This window comes from Cydia amplana, chromosome 16 (genome assembly GCF_948474715.1).
Source record: "Cydia amplana chromosome 16, ilCydAmpl1.1, whole genome shotgun sequence".
Classification (NCBI taxonomy): Eukaryota; Metazoa; Arthropoda; class Insecta; order Lepidoptera; family Tortricidae; genus Cydia; species Cydia amplana.
This window is the reverse complement of record NC_086084.1, coordinates 2434013-2458012: the sequence shown is the minus strand read 5'-3', so window position 1 is coordinate 2458012 and position 24000 is coordinate 2434013. Positions and strand designations below refer to the sequence as shown.

Genomic DNA, 24000 nt, shown 5'->3' with positions numbered 1-24000 from the left:
TGCTCTACCTACCATCTGTAAGTCGAGTGAGTGTAGAAACGCAAGGGTTAAAATAGAATTAGAAGAATTTGTTTCATTTTAAAACAAATAACTTCTCCTGGCTTTCAGGAAGCTACACGTAGTACTAACATGTTTTGTTTCCGTAAAATTGGTATTTAACTAGTTTGGTCAAGGTTGGGTAAATACGTTTTAGATACTAGAACCTCTCTTAACCGCCAGAGTCTCCGTGGGGAGCACACGGTGTTGCTGACGACGCACTTCATGGAGGAGGCGGACGCGCTGGGCGACCGCATCGCCGCGCTGCACCACGGCCGACTGCGCTGCCACGCCACACCCATGTTCCTCAAACGAGCCATCGGTCAGTAAGATGAACATAGAAAGCTTCAGGCTTATTTAGCGTTATCCAGTTTGAAGATCGAGTTTGCGCGTTTGAGAATCCCCAAGGGTCAAAGGCGCGTAGGATAGAGCTTAAGCAAAAATTCTTAACTACTTAGCTTAATAGTAAGGCCCAAGAGTTTCGTGGTGGAGTGTTCAAACCCAAGCCCAATTTTAGGCACACCCTACTCTCCACTTACTATACTCAACTTGAGACCTGCGGGCTCATGCATCTTTAGGGCCACCCCACATCTAGCGTCTTTCGAGCGCCGGCGTCTGGTCAGCGCTATGGAAAATGACGTCGCTGCGCAGTTGCGTCGACGTTGCGTCGAGCAGTGGCCATAGAGTTGTAGACGCCGACGCTCGAAAGACGCTAGATGTGGGGTGGCCCTTACAAAATTCACCTCTTCTCGAGTTAATAAGTTTTAATTCTCTCATTACTAATATTCCTTAGGCACTGGTCACCGTCTTACGTTCACGACGTTGGGCGCGCCGAATGAAGCAGCAATCACGTCAGCCATCACCGCCGTCGTGCCGGACGCGACCGTCCGCGACCGTCGTCCGAACGGTCTGACCTACAATTTGCCGGCGACGGACACGGCGCGTCTCCCCGAGCTCTTTACCGCGCTGGAGAGAACGCGCTCCGAACTGCAAATCGACACCATTGGTGTCAGTAGAAGCACTCTTGACGAGGTTTTCTTGGAGTGAGTCTTATCTTGAAAAACACTCAACGGGTTATTTGTAATGTAGAGTTCAGACGAGCTGGGCAAATCGACCGATTTGGTCAGGAAAACAATAGGCGCCAATCTCATCTAGCGTATACAAATTTAATCACCAATTTGCATTCCATAGATACTAACTTCGAAAATTGGCATTTTTGTGTCCGCGCTGCTGATTTGATCGGGGAATCAAATTGATGTTTGCGTCCGCACGTCCTGATTTGATCGGATAATTTCATCAGATTGGCGAAAAATTGTCTCGTGGACTCCACATAAAATCTTACTGCGATCAGTTATTAACTGTAACTAAACAAAGCCGCTTTCGATATAGATGAGACGAGACCGTAAGGAGAGCCTGTGGTAATCGCGGTTTATGTATTTAGAAACGATATTTCTATAACCAACACGCCACCTGGAAACCATCCACTCAAAAAGCTGTTTATTTCAGGCTGTGCAGCGACGAAAAACCAACGTATGAGGAGAAAGAACCAACTATAGGTAAATTATTATGTTTATGGTTAGTCTCACTAAGTAGGTTCAACCCGGAAAATATTGTTCGTAATTACTTGAGACTATCATGCCATCTGTTGAATGTAGTAATGTTTAGTTTTTATAGTTGCCCAATTTCACAGTAGATGTCGCTGTTCTGTCGGCTACTTCGCGCTGTTAAGATTTTTCCACAGCCCCGTATATAGTCAATTTGGTTTCGGAATAAATGTAAATGAGTATTAAGTTGTCACGTAAAGTGTTTCATTACAAAAGGTAGGAAGTGCAGTGTAGTGAACACCATCTTTGACATATAGAGCAAACTAGGTTGTTTATTAATAATTAATTACCTAGTTTAGTTTTAACCCTGAGCCTGAGTAGCGTTCGTAAGCAGTGCCGCCGAGTCTTCATAAAACGCGCTGTCATTATAAGCTATTATGCTATCCTATCAATTAATCTTCAGACGAAAGGCAACGTGAGAAGGTGGTGTCGGTGGCGGTTCTTACATAGAACCTAGGTACGTTTCTAATAGGTCTTGAATGTTGTAAAAAATGTAAGTATCGCTTGTAAATGTAGTGTGCAGTAGACTGCTAGTGGGATGTCGTCTTTCATTGAATGTCTTCATCATCCACAATTTTGTCTTTAGTCTCTAACATGATATGCTCACGATTCCCGAAGATAAATATATTTTATTTCATTTTGTTCAGAACCGGCGCTTGAGAAGGTGACAGGATTTAAGTTGCGTGCCCAACAGCTCTTAGCACTCTTCCAGAGGCAGTGCCACTTTTTCAAGCTTCGTAATTTTATCATCGTGGTAGGTACCAGTCGAATTAAATGTCAGAAACTCTGAACGTAAAATGAAACCAAAAACTGTTTTTTGATAAGTGTGCTTCATAAAATTAGGTATGGGTATGTTCCGCAATTTTTAAGCTAAAAGGTGTAGGTATAATTAATTACCTATAGATTAAAGAAGAAAGAAGAATAAAGAATTATGCTTATGATTTCACAATTGGTCCTATTATCACCAGAAATAGATAAGGGATCTCTGAAAAACCGAAGAAACTCTTCAAACATTGGCACACCTACAATTACATATACATACATATAATGATTTCGATCGATAGACAATTTCATGGAATGTGTCGATACGATAGGGTTTTCCTAAGTCTGGGGAGTAGGGGGTAAGAAGAGGCAATAAACTCCCGACCCAATGTATGGCCCGAGAAATGGTGCAGTATAAAATGCGTTTATATATTTTATACACACATTTTAGACTGCACCATATTTCATTTACACAATCTTTACAATATCGGATATACCCTCAAAATTCAGGTAATCTTCATTGGGGCACTGATCTGCGGCTTAAACTTCGCAACCAACAATCGAAGCGACAAGGAAAGGAAGCCAGACAATGGCGCTAAAGGGTTGAGCCTGGATCTGTACGCCGGGCGGCCTCAGCGTCACATACTCGTCAAAGCGGATGAAAGCACCCTGCAGGCTCTGAGAACGGGCTTCGAAGGAGTGGAGTTTGAGAAGGTGCCCAATATTACTAATGGTTAGTTTATCTTTCCTTATGTAAGTATTACGTAATGGGGCTGGTAGGTTAGGTCCATAAGTTATCTGGCTTACGTTCCGAGACTCAGCAGTTTCCAGATACATTTTTAAATTGTCAATTAAATATTTAGTCTGTAAGAATGAGAATTAAGTGCACGCAACCCAACCCTTCTGGCAACATACGCAAAAAGATTGAAATGGTTTCTTGCGAGAAAAGTGTATCGTACGCAAAAAGGTTGAAATGGTTCTTTGCGAGAGCTTTATGAATAAATGAATGAATAATATTTATTTCAGGACAAGTCCCATATTATGCTAGTTACAAGTTAGGTACTTAAAGTTATGTACCTAACGTAGTTAAGTATATTTATATCATTAAATACGATGCTGCTTTTTGTGCTTTATTGCATGTCATAGTTATGTAAATAATTTATATGTATAGGTAAATCTCAGTTGAATGGAAATTTTTCTCATACCCTTTTAGGGTCCATGAGGTACTACTTGTATAAATGCTGCACGAGTATAATAACAACTCTTGTTTTTACCATGGTGCAATAAACGATTGATTGATTGATATTGATTGTTTCAGCCGTGTTACGCACCGGTCGGGAGAACATGCAAGAGTATAAAAAATATCTAGTGGAGATTGAACTTAACGATACCACAGCCAAGGTACCATCAACACAGCCACTCGAACCTGCATGAACGGCAGGCAGCTATGTGTTAAAATGAGATTATGGGCCATCCCACACTAGCATCTTTTGAGCGTTGGCGTCACAGCGTGGTTGCGCCAACGTAACTAGACGTCGACGCTTGGGAGATACTAGTGTCGTGGAGTGACTCTATACACGAATGTCCATATCTGTTCCCAGGCGCTCTACTCGCCATCGCTGCGCCACGCGGCGCCCGTAGCGCTGAACGCGCTGAGCAACGCGCTAGCCGCACGCTTGTCGAGATTCGACCCGCTTCGATCGACGGGCGCGCGCACGATCCACGTGCGCAACCATCCTCTGCTCGGCGCCTACGTGCCCTACGACGAAGCTAAACTGCTGCAGCCTAAGACCAACGAGAGTATAATGATGTGGAGCTGTTACACGGCTATGAGTGAGATTATTTTTAATAGAGTCGGACCACGCTAAAGGCCTGTATACACTGGGTGCGTGTGCGTAGACGTGCACGTGCACGTGTGCGTTGTAATATACAGTTCTTTATGAGAGACGACACAACGCTTGCGTGACGTGTGCGTGTGCGTGTGCGGCTCCAACATATTAGCACACGTGCACGTCTACGCACACGCAGCCGGTGTGGCCTGGCCTTAAATGTTCATGCCAAGTGCTACGTCCAAGTTTATATCGTTGTCTGAATATCCACAACACTAATAATAATAATAATACTTAAAAATTAGTGTTAGTGCACAACATAAATAAAATTTAACACAAATAAAAACTTAAAAACCTATAACCTACCTACGTGGAGCGCGAGACATGGAGCTGCGTCCATCGACGCATCAGCGCGGAGTCCCAGCGGTCCGCGAACGCGCTCAGGATCCCGTTGGTGCTGCAGCGAACTCGGGCTAACAGGGAGGCGCACCGCTTGCGCATTATGGCAGCAAAATCGTCGGTCCGCGCCTCCGCAAACATGCCCGACGCACTACAGTGCCGCGGCAACCCCAACAGAACCCTAAACGCGTTGTTATATTGGACTCGCAAGAGTCGCAAGTTGCTATATGCCCGCTGCGTAAAGTTTATATTTGTTATTATTATTTATTTTCCAGTCTTTTGCTGTGTCCTGGTCTGGTTTTCCCGACTGCCGTCCATTGAGCGCGCGACAGGCACGCGGCACGCCTATATAATGACGGGCACGCCGCGATGGATACACTGGGCCGCCTTGTACGCGGGACATGTCAGCTTTACACTGATCATTGTGCTATTCATCGTCCTGTTCACTTTTGTGATGGACAAGGATCACACGTTCCGCCAGCTCGGGTTCTTAGGTGAGTCTCGGTCACTCTCACTCGTTTGGTTTATTAGCTGCCGTTCTGTACACTAGGTTAGTCATGCGTGATTTCTTTTTCCTTTTCTGTTATGGCAAGAAAGTAGTGTCTATATCTTTAGCCCCCATTCGCACGACAGCTTTTTCAACGCGTGTTAAAAAAGCGCTTGAATCTGTCTGCACGTTAAATTCAATTTAACGACCAAGGCTTAAAGACGAAAATCCAACAACGCTTGGTAAAAAGCGCCAACGCCATCGTGTGAATAAATACACATGTATCCATCTGTGTCATTCATACGCTTTTTTAACGCGCGTTGGAAAAGCGCTCGTGCGAATGAGGCCTTAGTGTTAAAATTTACATTGTGACTTTGGAGTCCATCACGAACATGACTCTTTAAATCCATATATATTATCCATATAAAAGCGAAAGTGTGTCTGTCTGTTTGTCTGTTACCTCTTCACGCTTAAACCGCTGAACTGATTTAGTTGAAATTTGGTATACAGACACTTTGAGTTCCGGAAAAGGACATAGGATACTTTTTATTCCAGAACTCACCCCTCAAGGGGGTGAAAAGGGGGGTGGAAATTTGTATGGGGAATCAATAACCGCTGAACCGATTTAGATGAAACTTGGTATGCGGATAGTTTGAGCTGTGACGTAGGATATAGAATAGTTTTTATCCCCGAAATCATCCCTTTAGTATGTCAAAAATGGGGTGGTAATTTATAGGGTGGACCAATTTGGGAATGAAAAAAAAAGGGTAGAAGATTTGTTTAAAAAGTACGGTACCCAAATTACTTATTCCACGCAGACGAAGTCGCGGGCAAAAGCTATAAACCTCGATAGGTTCTCGATAGGATCTTCGCTTAAACGGTTTTATAATGAGTATAATGACTCTGAAGTTGTGGTAGTAATTATGGAGTTTCGATCGTCAACGACGATATAAATGTATGCAGGTACAATAAAGTTAAAATAAATATAAATGTTTGAAGTTTCGCTGTTTGTGGTGCTGATGCTGGGTTTGTTGGCGACCCTGGGGCTGGTGTACTTCGCCAGCACGCTGTTCAGCATATCGGCCACCACAACCTTGCTCTTCATACTCGTCGTAATCAGCAGTTAGTACTATTGTCATTTAATTTCAGTGTACTGCACCCGGCTTTGTATTTTGACGTATTCATGTGCTGCATATGTACATTTTAGACCCCATATACAAATATACAAGGCCGAAAGCGAATGTCAAGTCACTATATATCGCCGCTATACTTACTCAACCTCGTATCTGCAACACTCATTTGACGACAAAAACACCCGTATTCCTAATGAAAGAAAAGCGACATTTCCATCAAATGATTGTTGCAGATATGAGGTTGAGTAAGTATATATAGCGACTATATTAAATGGATATCGACGTTATTGGGCAAGTTCATTTTAGCTTGTACTTTATAGCGCGACTTAATTCTTGTTTCAGTAACGTCTAACCGTCACATTCCTGACAAAATATATGGGATTTGACATTGACCGTCAGTTTTGTGACGATTGCTAACCGGCCGTTAATGGTAGGTACACAGTTAAGTGAAAATGCCCTATTACGTGATAAAATAAGAAATATATTATGTTCTAACAGATAAGTTTACCATTATTATTGGCTGTTGCGGTTTTTTGGGCGCATCATAGAGGTTTTATGACATGTGTGTAGGTAATAGAGCCTATGTGGAAAGAGAAGAATCGTGGAATATAAGGTGTAATTTGGTAAATGTCCACTTTTAGTGTTTAGCAGTAACGCTTTGGTTTACTGCGACATAAACGCATATTGCTTGTGTCAGCGCAACCTAACGTGTATATATAGGCAGGCATTTAGAGAATATACGTTCTTATACTAGCACACATAAGGTGTTTTTTAACTTCTAGTCCCATCACCTGCTCGAAACTTATACAACAAGTACTATCTTGTTATTTGAAAGGGAATTTCTATGGCTCTTCTCTTTCCGCACAGACTCTAGATATAAATAGTCATTGGTCAGTATCATTCATTATTATCAAGTACAGCTATATCATATTTAGTTGATGTTTCAGCTTTGATAACTTCTGCTGTGAAGGAGTCCGCAAAGATTCATAAGATTATGTACATTCCCTACGCTCTGTTCCCGCCGCACGCGCTAACGGTCGGGCTGATTAAGACGGCGACCGTGGCGCAAGTGAACAGCCACTGCAACTTGAACAGAGGCAATTGCCCCGAGCTGGCCGGGCCCGGCGTGTTTAAAGCGGAAAAATGCTGCGGTAAGTCCCATAAAAGCTGGCGTATGAACATAGTTTTTTTTATGTGATAGTCAGCAAACGAGCAGACAAGCCGCCTGATGGGAGCGGGCATCGTCGCCTGTCGTGGCTTCCAACCTCCGTGGCGACCTGACATAGACCAACTCACTTACTGGCTGAGTGACAAGACATACATATTTGGAACTACGGCCATTTAAATTCAAAATTAGACATGACAACGACACGACAAAATAAGATCAGTTCACGACGGACAGCCAGACCGACCAGACAGACATCGCCCATGGACATAAGCTACATCACAGGAGCCACTTAAGCGTTGCCGACCCTTGAGATACCCGCTTCTTGAAGAATTCCATGTCGTAGCGCAAAGGAAATACCTCAGGAGGCAGCTTATTCCACATTTGGCACAGAATGCCACAAATCGTGTTTAACTCTAAGTGGTGGATCCAGGATTTTGGTTTGGGCAGAGCTTGAACTCAATAGACAATGTTTAGTTGGAGACTTCTAAATTTACCATGGATAGGAGGGAATCGAGCTGCTACACTTTTGACAATTCAATTACAAACATACTCGTAAGAGTCGTGAGGTACCTACCGTAAACCGTTCTCTTTTTAGTTATCAAACTTGAGGACACGATTCGGTTATGAATGTGTTGCGATTTAGGTACTGTATTTTAGTGTAATTATACTTGCGTTTTATGTCAGGGTCATCTCCGGGTTCGGAGCCATGGAGCTATTGGTCAATTGGCAACGCAGCCGGCACCCCGATACTCTTCCTCCTCATCCAAGCAGTCGCGTACTTCGTAAGTAATTATATCAGCCAACATCCTCTTTAAGAGCCAACAGGAGTGGTCATTTCTCCATACAAACGTACTCGACTGTTTCCTCCGTGGATTTTGAAGCTAGAGCAATGATTTTTTCAACACAGATTAATATTGTCAATATCTGTGTCGCACCGTTTTACTTTTTTTGATATTTTTGTTTTTAAAGGCGCTAGAGTCCTTCACAAATGGCCAAAATGGCCTAATTGACTATGCCGCAATGAGAGGCGTGGTATTCAAAACTGATATCAATTAGCCAAAAAAGAAAAACGGTGCGACACAGATAATTTCATAATCATTTAGATTTCCAAATTTGGTTACGATTGGTTAAGTTTTGGAGGAGGAAACAGTCGAGTACGAAACCTCGATTTTTGAGATTTTTACGCAGGATTTCAGGATCGCACTAGTTTTAGGAGCCGCTTCCGTTAGCGAGACGGGTATATTTACCTAAAATATTTAAATCTCAGCTCCTGTTTCGTCTTAACGAACTAGAATAACCTGCACAAGTCTGCCTAGAACTCAAAAATTACCCCACGGGAATTGTGCCGCGAGCTTTTCAACTGTACTGCGCGCATTTTAAACTTTTTAGAATAGCTGAAAATTGTGTAAATAGGTATTGGGTAATAATACTAATAATAATAATGCGGGCGGAGTATATTTTTTGAGAAGGGATAACTTACAGACTACAGTGTTATGTATCAAATATCAAGTGTCAGTTTTTCGAAGTCAAAAATAGACTAGGAGCTTCGTCTAGAATCTAGATATGTATAATGTACCTATATTCCGTCGCCGCGCATCCACTGCATTTATGTCTTACAAAAAATGGTATGGTATGTTGTCTTTCCGTAGCTTGTACAGTCAGCAGCAATAGTTGCGAAGCGGGCGAGGTATTCAAAACTACCTTGGCGCGCTCTTATTCTCTTAACAATAAAGTCGCGGCAAGATTATTTTGAACACCTCGCCCGCTTAGCAACTATTGCTGCTGACTTTAGGTATAGGCACATTTGATCGCACCTTTATCTAGGTACTTAGTTCGCATGCAAAACTTTTCAGTGTCGAATTCGTACATTATTCGTATTTACTCGTAGATGCTGACATACCTTTCGGATAACGGCACGCTGGGGCGACTGATGTCTTCGGCACCTGCTCCGCAGAAGCTACGCTTTGAGGACGCCGCGGTTCAGGCTGAAGCCACCTACGTCGAGAATACGATCAAGCTGCGTGAGTAGTTGAGTATAGGTAGTTTCACGAGAGTTGCGGCCACGCCTCACGCACACAACAACATTGTCATGTAATGACAGCGAGTTTTTGAAATTACTGTTCTAATATTGTACCGATAGCAAGTTCAACAGTGAATTGTAAGAAAGACCAAAAAGTTTCTTTAAACTATTTTGTTAAGTAGGTTCTATTTTAGCGTTTTTATTTACATTTACATTTCCATTCACTCGCTCATTTCATTAATTCACTTTTTTTGCAATTAGTACTTCATGTAGCTGTGTGTGTGTAATCATTCACCTCTACTCTCGTGGAACTACCTATACCTGTGCGGAACTGGAACGGGAAGGTCACTTTATGACCTACTTAGAAACAAAACATATTATTTTGTCACTTTATAAGTTTTATAATTAATACTTAAAATGGTATAAGTATACACCGTGTTTATTTATTTTTTCGGTAATTTCAAGGGTGCATTCCTGAGCTTAAATCATGTATGTAACTTTGTCAAAGACACCGGTATTCTAATTAACTTCATTTCGGAGATAATCAATATTATTTGTATAGCCCCTACGAGCGTGTACACTTGCCTTAGGGCCTATTTACATATTGGATTTATTGGATTTTGTTTTTTTTTATTAACTATGCCGAAGTTACTGGAGTTTGATAAAAACACGGTGTATAATATCATGTGTAGAGATGCACCGGATATCCGGTTACTATCCGGTATCCGGCCTATCCGGCCGTTATTTTAGTATCCGGCCGGATACCGGATAGTGAGCTACTATCCGGCCGGATACCGGATAGTAAAGTTAACACATGTTGGGGTAAAAAATGGAATATAAAAAACAGTCACGGTCATAATGCTAACGACACAGTAGATAGAAATGATTACGTAACCAATGTCACACTATACACTTATTTGTTTACACAAAAATACGCGCGCGCACTTGTAACTATAAACGAACTTACTACGTAATGACATGATAAAACTCGTTACGATCCTAGTAATATGTCCACGCGAACGTTCACTACGAAACAGGTCGAAACCTGCACGACGCGCACCTGTCAAACTCAAAATATACGTATAGTTCCGCCGGCCGAATATCCGGCAACCGGATACCGGATATTCGGCCAGCGTCCAGGCCGGATATCCGGTATACGGTATCCGGCCAAACAATTATCCGTTGCATCTCTAATCATGTGTGTGTCTTTGTCTTATGTGAAGTTCTTGTTGTTTGCTACTTGCAGCTAATAATCATATACCAGACGCTGTCTTGGGCTACAAAGTTCGGAAGAGCTACTCAGGGTGCTTAAAGAAAACATATCACGCCGTCAAGGGTGTCAGCTTTTCTGTCAAGAAAGGTCAGTCCCCTTCATGGATTTATTTACTTGGCTGGCGCGATGACCCAAAATGAGTCTCGGCCTCCAACACAAGAGCACGCCACTTTTCTCGGTCCAAAGCAACATCATCATGTACATGGATATACGCGGCCGTATTAGTGACTAAGTAATTTTAATCTTACTCGCCGTGTAGTATCTTACTTGCACCACCTTGCACCAATTAGTGTATTAGTATTTTAAGATGCCTTGCGAGTACTGCGAGTGACTTTACGCAGTCGCCGGCGTGGCACCGGCCACCTAATGGTAAGACCAGACCGGTAGAGAAAAGAGCCAAATTTTTTCACATGGAAACATATTTCACATGTTGAATAGCAGAGCAACGAGGATGCGTTGCACGCGCTCGGTTTTAGACGTTTGACTTTGACTACCGTATATTCTACCACGACGTGATTACGTGGTGGATCAGTCTGCCTGGATCTTGTGAAATGTCTTAAACAAACCTAATAGGGTTGGCAACTGTCAAAGGTTTGCATAGATTTCGCCATCATAGCTTGCCTCTTTTTCTATGAGATTTGGCTTAAAGGGTATCCAGGGTATTAAAAAAACAAAAATTTTACACAATTGTAGGGATTGACAGAGCAAGCTATGATGGCGCCATCTGCTAAATACTTCGTCTGACCAACCCCATTGGTGAGACGTATTTTTATACTTTATCGTGGTCTCCAGGAGAGTGCTTCGGCCTGCTTGGAGTGAACGGGGCCGGCAAAACCACGACGTTCAAGCTGCTGACGCGCGAGACAGCACCTACGGGAGGCGAAATCTTCGCCAACGGGTACCGTTCTACTGAGCGCAGCAAAGTACGTGCACCAGCCCTAGTAGCATGGTCGCATTTTTATCGTTTATCACCATGCCTGTCACGTTCTAACAAGTATGTAAGTGCGAAAGTGACGGGCATAGTGATAGTCGATAAAAATGGAACCGTGCTGAGCCCGCTGAATTTAAAAAAAACACGGAATCCGACTTAACGATTGACGATCACTCGTAGGGGGTTATTATATCTTCTATTATTTTTCTTCTATTCTTAGTTTTTCGTCAGATGCTTTCTTCTATTTTGCTGGGGAGGAAAATAACGTTGGTACTTTCTCTCTGCCTCTCTCAACAGAAAGTATCCGATACATAAGGCAAGCAAAGCATACTCCTCCCGTCCCTTTTTACAAGCTTTTATTTAGTTTCACCTGTCCCGTTGCCTGTCTGTAATCAAATCTTGCAAGTTAAATTTGATCCACTTCCCGGTTTCCGATTGAGCTGAAATTTTGCATACACATGTAAGTCGGGTGACAAATGTGACAATGCAATATTATGGTACCATCGAGCTGATCTGATGATGGAGACAGGAGGTGGCCATAGGAACTCTGTGATGAAACAACGCAACCTAATTGTGTTAGGGGTTTTTAGAATTGTCTCGATGAGTATTAGTTGTCCGTCGTAAGAAAAGTACAGTCAGCGATAAAAGCTTGTACCAAAAATGAAATTTTTGCCAGAAACTTATTCCAAAGAATTATTGTTTGTAGAATTCACGAAAACTGGCACGAATGGACTGAACAAAACTTTCATTTTATGAGTTACACCCGTATCACTATACAGTCAGAGCCACCATTTTATTGGTCAATGTGATTCACACATACTACATGTTTTCATTCACTCGTTCATTCCATTCGTGCGAGCTCTTGTGAATCGATCTGAAGATGTTAGCGTACAGTACCGTAAGTTTTGTGGTAGCTAAATGGGGTTGGCAACTGTTAAAGGTTTGCTTAGATGGCGCCATCATAGCTTGCCCCTTTTTCTATGAGATTTGGCTTAAAGGCCAGCATCCGGGGCATTAAAAAAACAAAAATTTGACACAATTCTAGGGATTGACAGGGCAAGCTATGATAGCGCCATCTGCCCTAGTAGCACGGTCGCCACGGGCCAACCCCATTGTTAAACTTCAATTTCTGATAAACAGTACATGCCCACGTTAAGTTACTGCCCGCAATACGACGGGGTGGATGACTTCCTGACGGGTCGTCAGAATTTGACCCTGCTGCTGAAACTACGTGGTCTGAAAGCTGCCGACGCGGCTGCCATGGCCACTTCCTGGATCAAAGAAGTCGGTTCGTACCTTCTAATGCAGCCATACTCAACTTTTAATGTAGGCCATAAAGACGGTTTTGCCTTGTAGCCCGGGGCCGCAAGATGAATTTGCTTAAAGGTGACGTTCAAACGGCAAGTTTATGTGATGATGATGATGATCCTTCCGGCCATGATTTCGGCCATGGCGACCACTTCGACTCCTCGTTTGCTCGGCGCTCGTGCGCCCGAAGATGGCTGACGTAGCCGATCTTCGAGGTGAACCCCGCGCACATTGAGGGCACGTGAGGACAGCAGCCACGTAGTGAATGGGAGCAGGCTGGCGCGTTTTCAGCTCGTCGCGCTTAGCGTCGAGGTCAACTTTACGTTGGTCCTCGAAATCGCGCACTTTGTCCTGCACCAGCCTGCGCCACTCAAGTTTATGTATCTATACCATGATCACCTGGTGGGCCACCTAAAAAACCGCAGGCAGCCAGTGGACCGTAGGTTGAGTCAGGTTGAGTCCAGCTCGTCCCTGATTCTCCCCTCCTTTTGTGCGGGTTCCCCGGCTTAATGCCGGGAAAAGACGGGGGGCATGGTGGAAGAATGAATGCGCGACCCCATGATGCCCCCAAACAACGTCTGAGAGGGTGAGACGCCGGAGTGGGGTTTAGTGGGTATTCTCTTTCACTCCCTCTCGCTAGGAGAGGGGGCTGAAAAGAGGGAGTCCCACATACCCCCCCAATTATGGCCTTCCCCACGGCCGGGGGGGATGCGTAAAAGCATTCCCCACTTCGACAAAAAAAAAAAAAGTCCAGCTGTTCATGAACATATTAAACCGGGTGTGGCCTGTAACACGAGTAAATAAATCCCCTTGCGCGCTTGCTCCACCTTGATGCGTCAATGTCATAGTGAAAACTTCTCAAAAAAAACTGTTTAAGGCAAAGTATGTACCTACCTATAAGTTACTCTTTGTGGTTTAGAATATGTGCCAGTGCTGCGTTCTAGTGGCAGAACATTGTAGTAAGCTATTTGAAAAATTCTCTTCTATCGTTTTCGATTTTTGAAGAAAACGAGGACAATGCCTAGTTTGTTTTAGTAAACGACACCTTTCCACAGACCTACTTGAGCACGCAGACAAACCTGTGTCCTCGTACAGCGGCGGCATGAAGCGGCGGCTGACGGCGGCGGCGGCGTTCTGCCAGGGTGCGGAGACCGCCATACTCGACGAGCCCACAGCCGGCGTGGACCCGGTCGCGCGCCGTCATATGCATCAGGCGCTCTTGCGCGTCAGGAGGCAGAGATCTATCATTATCGCCTCGCACAGGTAAGTGTACTACACGAAATGCGTCGAAAGCCTCTGTTATACGAATATAGAGGGTGTCAAGATTGCGCAAGCCAAATTTCAGCGCGCTAGGACAAACTTGAAAACTGGCCGCTATTTAATTTGAATCCACTATTTAAAAAATAACGGCTTCGCTTTCGCTTTCGTAAAAACTAGTGCCCACGCCAACTCCTGGGATTAGTTGCCAAGCGGACCCCAGGCTCCCATGAGCCGTGGCAAAATGCCGGGACAACGCGAGGAAGATGATGAAGATGATGATTTAAAAAATAATGGCGGTGTCAGGAGCTGCCTTTTTTAAATTGGTCGACCTATTCTACCTAAGTCTTAGTCTCGCCGTTTAAACAATAAACAGGCCCTCGATCAAAATTGTGCTCTTCCACGGTAGACCAAAACAACCATCTCATGCTTCCAATATTGAACTGCCGCCGACCCAAATGTGAACGTTCGGTGTTTCTCTCTAGGTATGCGCAACGCACTAAGTATATCATATTCCTCCTGATCATAAGCATATTTCAGACAACCATAGTGTAATGCTGCCCCGTCTATAGCCCCCTCCACACTAGTGCGCGAATCGCGGCGCGAAGTCGCGAACGCGAGTGTGGTCGAAATCGCTGATCTGCGAAATCGAATCCACACTCTCGTTCGCGGCTTCGCGCCGCGATTCGCGCACTAGCGTGGAGGTGTGGGAGCTTATTGAGTTTGCTTCAACCCGAATCAGTTTTTAAGGTTCCGTACCCAAAGGGTAAAAACGGGACCCTATTACTAAGACTCCGCTGTCCGTCCGTCCGCGTCCGTCCGTCCGTCCGTCCGTCTGTCACCAGGCTGTATCTCACGAACCGTGATAGCTAGACAGTTGAAATTTTCACAGATGATGTATTTCTGTTGCCGCTATAACAACAAATACTAAAAACAGAATAAAATAAAGATTTAAGTGGGGCTCCCATACAACAAACTTGATTTTTGACCGAAGTTAAGCAACGTCGGGCGGGGTCAGTACTTGGATGGGTGACCGTTTTTTTGCTTGTTTTGCTCTATTTTTTGTTGATGGTGCGGAACCCTCCGTGCGCGAGTCCGACTCGCACTTGGCCGGTTTTTTTTTTACCGGCAGCATGGACGAGATGGAGGCGCTGTGCCACCGCATCGCCATCATGTCTGGCGGCGAGCTGCGCGCGCTGGGCTCGGCCGCCGCGCTCAAGATACAACATGCTCAGGGCTACACCGTCGTCTTCAAACTGGCCTCCGAGAAGGGTGAGGGACATCGCATTAGTACATGACGATACAAGTCCAAGTCCAGTCCAGGTATTGTACAGCGGTTTACAGTACACATGGCCCTTTAAATTTTCGACATATTACGCACGTATTATACAGTGTGGAAAGTTAACTCGGGCCCTGGAGGGAAACTACCTTAAATCCTTGAGCTAGCTCATTTTACTTAAAGGAGACATTCCTTTATTTTGAAAAAGAAACAAAACTGCATTCATGGATTTTGACGACACCAGTAATGATTGTTATGAGAGAGATAACAGAATTGTTACGTGTCTTTTACTTGTTAAAAGTGAACAGTAACCAAATGTTTGTTAGAGAAATTTTATCCTAAGTATTAATACTATCGATTAGTATAATAAAATAGGGTGTGTGTGTTTTTTTTAATTTTAGTTGGTTCGAGTCCCGGGCGAGGCAAGCGAGTTTTAGAAAATCTTTGAATGCAGTTTTGTTTCTTTTTAAAAATAAAGGAATGTCTCCTTTAAGTAAAATGAGCTAGCTCAAGGATTTAAGGTAGTTTCCCTCCAGGGCCCGAGTTAACTTTCCACACTGTATATATTAGTTACTAATCTGGCGGTAAAGTAGCACCGTTAACCTTTTCGACGCCGTGTCAAACACAAAAGCTGTCACGCTGACGCCACGTCACCGAAGTGTCAAAACTGAAATTGAACTTTATGCATATGCACGTAGGTCTATGTTGCTCTGTGATATGTGACCGATTAATCGGTCTTTGGCTTTGAACCGACGGTGTGGATATATCGGTCATTGGCGTCCAAAAGGTTAAAAAAGGTATGTAGGTACCTACTGTAAAAAAATAGGTACTTACCTACTACAAATTAAGTACTTACTTACGAACAAAAGTATCTGTCGTTTATATGTATCCGATCTTTTTAATACATAGAATAAACTTAACTGGAATGGGGACTACATAAAAGCCTTGGCACTACTGGCACTAGAGGCCTTGATAACTTTTGCTTCCGCATGTACCTATATGGTACTTATCTATTTCAGTATAATAGAATATAGCGTTTGTATTCAGGTCAATAAGCAAAATTTAAAAAGCAGCAAATGATATTTTTTTTTTTCATAATATTTGTATTTGACAGTTAATGCTGACGTCCTGGCGGAGTTTAAGGAACGGCTGCATGGCCGCTTGGACTGCGAACTCAAGGATCAACACCGGGTTAGTTGTATAGATAGAAAGCTAACACTTTATATCGCATTACTGCCGAGTCGATTTCGTATACAATCAACTCTATTACACTATACTCTATAATCTCTATGAACATTTTGTTTATGTTTCAGAACATGCTGATCTACCACGTAAAAACCTCGCTCAGCTACAGCACGCTGTTCACTCTATTAGAAGAGCAGCGAGCTCAGTTCCCTGAACTGCTGGAAGACTACACCGTCACAGACACCACCCTTGAGGAGGTTTTCCTCGCGCTGGCCAGAGAGGCTAAAGAGGCCCAGCAACCTCCGCCCTCTGTCTAAAATGCATCAAGCAAGCTGACTGAAGGACTACACCGTCACGGACACCACGCTTGAGGAGGTGTTCCTCGCGCTGGCCAGAGAATCTAAAGTGGCCGAGCAAACGCCCACTGTCTAAAACGTATCAAGCAAGCTGGATGAAGGACTACACCGTCACAAACAACACCCTTGAGGAGGTGTTCCTCGCGCTGGCCAGAGAGTCTAAAGTGGCCGAGCAAACGTCCACTGTCTACAACGTATCACAAGCAAGCTGGCTGAAGGACTACACCGTCACAAACAACACCCTTGAGGAGGTCTTCCTCACGTCGTTGGCCAGAGAGGCTAAAGTGGCCGAGCAAACGTCCACTGTCTACAACGTATCACAAGCAAGCTGGCTGAAGGACTACACCGTCACAAACAACACCCTTGAGGAGGTCTTCCTCACGTCGTTGGCCAGAGAGGCTAAAGTGGCCGAGCAAACGCCCACTGTCTACAACGTATCACAAGCAAGCTGGCTGGAGGACTACACCGTCACAAACAACACCCTTGAGGTATTCCTCGCGCTGGCCAGAGAGTCTAAAGTGGCCGAGCAAACGCCCACTGTCTACATCTACAACGTATCACAAGCAAGCTGGCTGCTGGAGGACTACACCGTCACAAACACCACCCTTGAGGAGGTCTTCCTCACGTCGTTGGCCAGAGAGGCTAAAGTGGCCGAGCAAACGCCCACTGTCTACAACGTATCACAAGCAAGCTGGCTGGAGGACTACACCGTCACAAACAACACCCTTGAGGTATTCCTCGCGCTGGCTAGAGAGTCTAAAGTGGCCGAGCAAACGTCCACTGTCTACAACGTATCACAAGCAAGCTGGCTGGAGGACCACACGGTCACGGACACCACGCTTGAGGTTTAAAGAGGCCATCCCCGCCCACTGTCTACAACGTATCAAATAAGCTGATGTTCTAACTGTAGTTTGATGGGGCCATTTCTGGTGCTGATAGAGGACTAGTTAAGTTATAATCATGCAGATTGGCTCGCGACAAGGAGCCAGAGGGCCTACCGCGAACCACGTTCGATGTGTTGCCTTTCTGGCCACGCGCGAGTAGGCCCTCTGCGCTCTTGCAAGTTCAAATTGTTTTTATAATGACAATGACGGTTGTTTGCGTAATATTGATAGGTATGATATAACTAATATACTTATATAAAGAAAATAAACGAATCAAAATACATAGTTTTTGAAAGAAATAGTGTAAAAACTCAAATTGTTCATGTTAATATTTTTATACATACAATACACAGTCAGCATCAAATAGATAGTGACGGCCAAAGTGGCCAAATAAGGATACCTATGTAACGTTACATTTGGTTATTACTTTGGCCGCCACTATCCTACCTTACCTTACCTATATGACCGTCTCACACCGCAACAGCAAGATTGTGAGCCTCACATACCTTATTTCATTCAGACATTAGTTCCTAGTTAGTGCAGTACAGTCGGACTGCTACTTTTTGGATGCTTAATTACTTCCGATTCTGAATTAAGTAAGATATGTTTAATGTACCTAAAGCGCTTAAACGCTTCTCACATATATTTGTACATGGGCTACATGGTAAGTACGTACGTACGTACGTAAGACGATCACGTGACCTGATCGAAAACTGTTACATGTAATGTCATTGAGTTCTTCTTTATTGATTTAAATGACATCTAGTTAGTTTCGCTCTAACTGGTATTAATTATAACTCTAGTAATAACAGTGATGTGCTTAGGGGTTTCAAGTAATGCGACGAAATAACGCTAGATGGCGTTAACCTAAATTATACACAGTGCATTTTGCACTAGTCATTGAATTTTCACTTCTGCCGGCACTCCCTGAGTGCAACCCGTTGTTTTTTTTATCCTCTCCGACGTGCGAATCGGATGCAGTATTCCCGATCCTGCAAGAAAAATTACCTCTTTTTCAGACAATATAATTATTTTTGCGAACATGGCCAAATATATAGCCGGTCAAACAACTTTATCAGCAGAAAAAGGCGCAAAATTTTTCTATTTACGTCTCACTTATGGGTGTGGCGCACCGTGACTTTGGTGCGGTGCGGTAGTGTGTTACGCCCTTTTCTCATGTTTGAGGCATGCGCATCTCTTTGCGCATGGTTTGTGGCCATGAATCTAGTATAGCTGGATCAGGCATGGGGGGGAATGACCGAACGGGATAATCTTATTTATCTTTCAGTAGGAGTAGCAGAGAAAGCGCTAGTATTGTTAGTCCTTGTCACATTTTTTTTTATTCCCTACCATAATAAGTAAGTTTAGTATGGTATGGATTATGGTGGGCTACAAATAAAATTCGACCAATCATAGTGTCGCATTGCGTATGTTTTGCCCTCACGGACGCACGGGTATAGTACGTCTATAGGATCCTACCATCTATGTTTGTAGCGGAAGGAGTTTAAAAACAACTTTAGTCTATGGTTACCGTGATCTGTCAATGTCAAATGCCATTGTCAAAGTTTTGATTGTCACTTGTCAGTCAATCAAACTCCATGTCCTGAATTGTTTGTTTCTCGCAGTTCGATTTTTCACAGGAATTATGAGTCACTCCATTGTTGTTAAATGTGAATAGTTTATTTCAAACACTATAATCCGTAGTACAATGGAGTCTCAAATACTTACGGTTTAGGTGTAGTGTAACGTTGTGAGAAATGGCAGGAGTTTATACAAATTAAAACCAGAACATCGTATTTCAAATAAACATTATAAGGAGTTCGCTATCTCTTAATGTGAAATAGTTAGTACAATATCATGTGGTCCGTTTGGGTATTGCTGTGGAAGCACAGCCTTATGAGAAAACGGAGATACATTAGAACATTTTTCGACTATTTCTCTCCGTTGTTATATTTTGTGCTCATACACCTAACTACTGGTCCAAGTTTGCTCAGAAGACAAGATAATGTCCATTATACGGTAAGTTTGTTATCACTTACTTTTAGTCCATTTTCTTTACTATTTATGTCTGAGTATTTGCGACTGTCTGGTCTCTAAGACGTCCACGTATTTTTATTTGCCGTTTTCAAGCAAAAATGTATCCTTAACAGGCTACATCAGACCTTTACTTTACCTACTATTTGTAGGAACTGCAAAAGTAACTTATGCTTTATTTAAATTTCAGCTTTAAAAACTGTATTTACATTTTTATTTAAATACTGTACATGTATAATTTCCAATGTAAAACAGTGGTTCCCATCTAACTAGAATGTGGATTATAACTGTGCCATGTAATTTTAGGAGCCATTCAGTCTGGAGGAATCTGGACAGCACCGAGTAAGAGTGTTGTTCACACCGGACACGGACCACACCAACCAACTCATGGATGAGGTTGGGGCTAAACTCAAACTTAAACGGCTGGATCATCTGCCGGGTGAGTTTTTCCTGTGATGATGATGGTATCCTGTTATCCCTCATCAGGGACATAGGGCTCTCAGAAGGGGTTTCCATTTTTCGTGGAGTTTTCCAAGTCAGCCCTTACTGTATGCCGCCGAGTTTGTTGCTGGTCCCATATTGGGATACCCTCCTCCAATTGAGGGGGGATTTAAATCTTCTTGAGGCAGAGGTGTAGGGTTGGAGCGGTGTAACTTTATTTGACGTTAATAAGCGCATTGTAATTATGCCTAAGTACTTGAATAAACTATCTTTTATCTTCATCTTATCTTGGATAGGTTGTTCTTTGGCCTTCGTAAAACATGTCCAATCAACAGTTACCGTAGTTTTTACTGTATTCATCAATATAGCACTGTATAGCACAAACCGCATTCTGAGGATGATTGCTGATCACGTTTGTTGTCCCATAATGATTAGTTTAATTAAATTAATTAATTCTAATATAACTTTTAAGTATTAATATAGTTTTTAAGCCTTATAATATGTAATACTAACACAATGGGATCACTGTTATCTTAAAGTAAATAAATATACCATAAACAATAAAAATATTATTTCACTACATTGACCTAAACTACTATTAAATTTTTTCCTGCCTTCAGAAATGTGGTTAAAATTACTCTGAGGCACCTTGTATAGTAAAATCAAATACTCGCTGCACGCAAATACATATGCTGTACCCGCCGTAGGTAGGTGTCACAAAGAGCACAATACGTATTCGGCGCGCAGCGAGTGTTGGATTTTACTATATAGTTATTGCAGCTATCATATACCAGTGGTTCTGAACCTTGGGGGTGTAATTCTGTGGGCGTAAAGCAGCAAATCCGTAGGGGCGGCAACAGAGTTATTCGAGCATAGAACTTGGTTCCCACTGGCTTGCCTACTTTTTAGACAGTTTATATACGGCTCACGAAAAAAAGGACAACATGTAAAAAAAAAAGATCATAATCAATTTATTAATAATCAAAGTTATAAGTCATAGTTATTGCCTATATCTAATAGGAAAATATAAAACATAATTAACACTATTACAAAGTACAGTAGATTTAAACATTGGTACTTGGTACATATTTAATAGCTGTACTAATACACGCAGAGTACTGTACGTTACCTATATATATATGTATTATATATTCGATTTTGTAAAATCACAACCGTAGAATTGTAGAAATGGTACCTAATTAATAGGTTTGACGCCTAATTAACCCAATTTTTGTAAATACTAGTATTAATTGCTTGAGTAAAATCAGTCTCCCCAATAATTGACACAGGTAAACAATCTATGGATGCCTCGTAACTTTTACCCAATATCAAATAACAAACCCCTGATCAGTCGCATCACATGTAAGTAAGGATTGTATTGACATGCTTGTGTTACAAACAAAATACTTCTGCTAATCGTGGAGTGGTCCACTGTAAACATCCTATAAAACGTGGAACATGAAAACCTCGAATTCTTTACAAGTTTACTCGCTTGGGTCACGCGATATTCACCAACATAATATACAGGGTGGATGTTCTTTTTGGGTCAGTGAGGGCAGCTACCAGATCCCGTGCTGCTACGAGGAAACGGTCTTAGAAGACCTTCCCTCGATTTCAAATTAATGAAGATTGGCTTTTACTAATTTTGGAAAAAACATACAGGGTGCGAGAAAAATACCATTTTTGACAAACTTTTTTTTTGATGCCAATCGATCCCATTCCTATTGAGAATCAAAAGCTTGTATGGAACTAAAAAAAATTTCCGGTTAGAAAAGCCACAAATCGAGGAAAACTTTTCCCATACAATTTGTATGAAAATGAAAACTTTTATTTTTTACCTGCTATTTTTGTATGCCAATCGATTCCATTCCTATCCAGTATCAATAGTTTCCTCGGGGTCAACTTACAGTAATGTACTAAAAAGCCAAAAATTTATAAAAACTTTTTCCATACATTTACTATGGAGAAAATGTAAAATTTTATTCACAATTTTCTATCACGCCCATCAGTCCTACAGCAATGTTTTCATACAGTATTATGGTCCTTAAATGTAACAGGACTGATTGGCCGGATAGAAAACTGTGAATTAAATTTCACGTTTTCTCCATAGTAAATGTATGGAAACAGTTTTCTTTAATTTGTGGCTTCTTAGTACATTACCGTAAGTCGACCCCTAGGAAACTATTGATACTGGATAGGAATGGAATCGATTGGCATACAAAAATAGCAGGTGAAAAATAAAAGCTTTCATTTTCATACAAATTGTATGGGAAAAGTTTTCCTCGATTTGTGGCTTTCTAGCCGGAATTTTTTTGGTTCCATATAAGCTTTTGATCCTCAATTCTCGTAGCAGCACGGAATCTGGTAGCTGCCCTCACTGACCCAAAAAGAAAATCCACCCTGTATGTATATGTATAATATAATTAATACATGTTATCTATAAGTAGTTACCTACATGTTGTTATAACGAGCGTAACATAGAACATAATGATAATACGACTTGGGTATTTCACCTTGTGTTTAATAATTAAAATTAAACCACTTTTATTTAATAACAGTTACATTGTAGAAGACCATAAATCAATAACTAGGTAATTAACATTACTAACAATAGTTACCAAGTACCTACAAGTCGTGACTGTAAAATACCCATCTAAATGCCAAGCTATATCGAATTACAAATGCCGTTTGAAATTACCTATTAAATCAATATTTAAAAGTTCACAAGGTTATTAACATAGGTGGGAAGGAAAGCAACTGGCTACTTAAACGCGTTATAATACGCAATTGAACCTATTCGCTAGGTGCACGACTGGTGCTGCCCTCATTTTGGCAGACTTTCTACGTTAAATCTTATGGAGTATAAAATTAGTTCAAGCGGCTGCCGCTAGTACTAATGTCAGACATTCCATAAGATTACCTGTGTTTGTGACGATCAGCGCCACTTCCCCCTCCACCGACTGCGCACCTTGCCAATAACTTTAAATTAAGTTCAAAATAATTGTGGGAAATAAATGGTACTGTCTTCAAAGTAAATTAAATGTTACATGTTTAGATACTTTGATATTTTTAAAATTTTTTTGGTTGAAATTGATATCGCCCGTAAAAAGGCTTTTCAATAATTTATATTGTGTTATAAATGTAACGAAACAAAATAATGGAACCCTGTTTCAATTGGTTATGGACAGCATGACACAAATGCAACTCTGTCTCAATTAGATATGGTTTTATTGGATTGGATATTACATGGATTTGATTGGATATGCACTAGGACCGTGAGCCTCAGGAAGATAACATGTGCCTTTCCATCAGAGAAGGTTCCTTATACTTCATGTGCATAAGGACCTTTTCTAATGGTAAAAGCCACACATTGTGCATCCTGAAAACAACTCTAAACAATATTTGCTAGATTATTTCCATAAAGGCTTCGTCACACAGGCGCGTTTTACGGGCGGGGCGTGAGCGGGGCGCGCCGCTTTTACATATAAAACGCTCACGCCCCGCCCGGAAAACGCGCGTGTGTGGCGGAACCTTTACCGATGAAATCAACCTACTCTGTACGAAACATTCAGCCTTGAACGTTTTTAGGTCAGATGTTTCGAATGATTTCGTTA

At 42.3% G+C, this 24000-nt stretch overlaps 2 protein-coding genes across 2 annotated transcripts in view; both read left to right on the top strand.

The window, feature by feature from the left end:
* LOC134655327 (phospholipid-transporting ATPase ABCA1-like) overlaps positions 1 to 17000 on the top strand; it is a 35920-nt gene extending 18920 nt beyond the window's left edge. The window contains exons 13-31 of the mRNA XM_063510778.1: positions 220 to 358; positions 830 to 1079; positions 1543 to 1592; positions 2288 to 2394; positions 2913 to 3135; positions 3721 to 3803; positions 4004 to 4235; positions 4906 to 5124; positions 6117 to 6239; positions 7198 to 7401; positions 8103 to 8200; positions 9307 to 9439; positions 10685 to 10798; positions 11504 to 11634; positions 12783 to 12930; positions 14006 to 14213; positions 15340 to 15479; positions 16601 to 16677; positions 16800 to 17000. Coding sequence (XP_063366848.1) covers positions 220 to 358; positions 830 to 1079; positions 1543 to 1592; positions 2288 to 2394; positions 2913 to 3135; positions 3721 to 3803; positions 4004 to 4235; positions 4906 to 5124; positions 6117 to 6239; positions 7198 to 7401; positions 8103 to 8200; positions 9307 to 9439; positions 10685 to 10798; positions 11504 to 11634; positions 12783 to 12930; positions 14006 to 14213; positions 15340 to 15479; positions 16601 to 16677; positions 16800 to 16988 — 2868 coding nt within the window. The 3' untranslated portion in view covers positions 16989 to 17000. The remainder of the gene's footprint in view (positions 1 to 219; positions 359 to 829; positions 1080 to 1542; positions 1593 to 2287; positions 2395 to 2912; positions 3136 to 3720; positions 3804 to 4003; positions 4236 to 4905; positions 5125 to 6116; positions 6240 to 7197; positions 7402 to 8102; positions 8201 to 9306; positions 9440 to 10684; positions 10799 to 11503; positions 11635 to 12782; positions 12931 to 14005; positions 14214 to 15339; positions 15480 to 16600; positions 16678 to 16799) is intronic.
* Positions 17001 to 19502: 2502 nt separating this feature from the next.
* Positions 19503 to 24000, top strand: part of LOC134655326 (phospholipid-transporting ATPase ABCA3-like) — a 55767-nt gene continuing 51269 nt past the window's right edge. The window contains exons 1-2 of the mRNA XM_063510777.1: positions 19503 to 19930; positions 20252 to 20384. Of these exons, the coding sequence (XP_063366847.1) occupies positions 19769 to 19930; positions 20252 to 20384 (295 nt within the window). The 5' untranslated portion in view covers positions 19503 to 19768. The remainder of the gene's footprint in view (positions 19931 to 20251; positions 20385 to 24000) is intronic.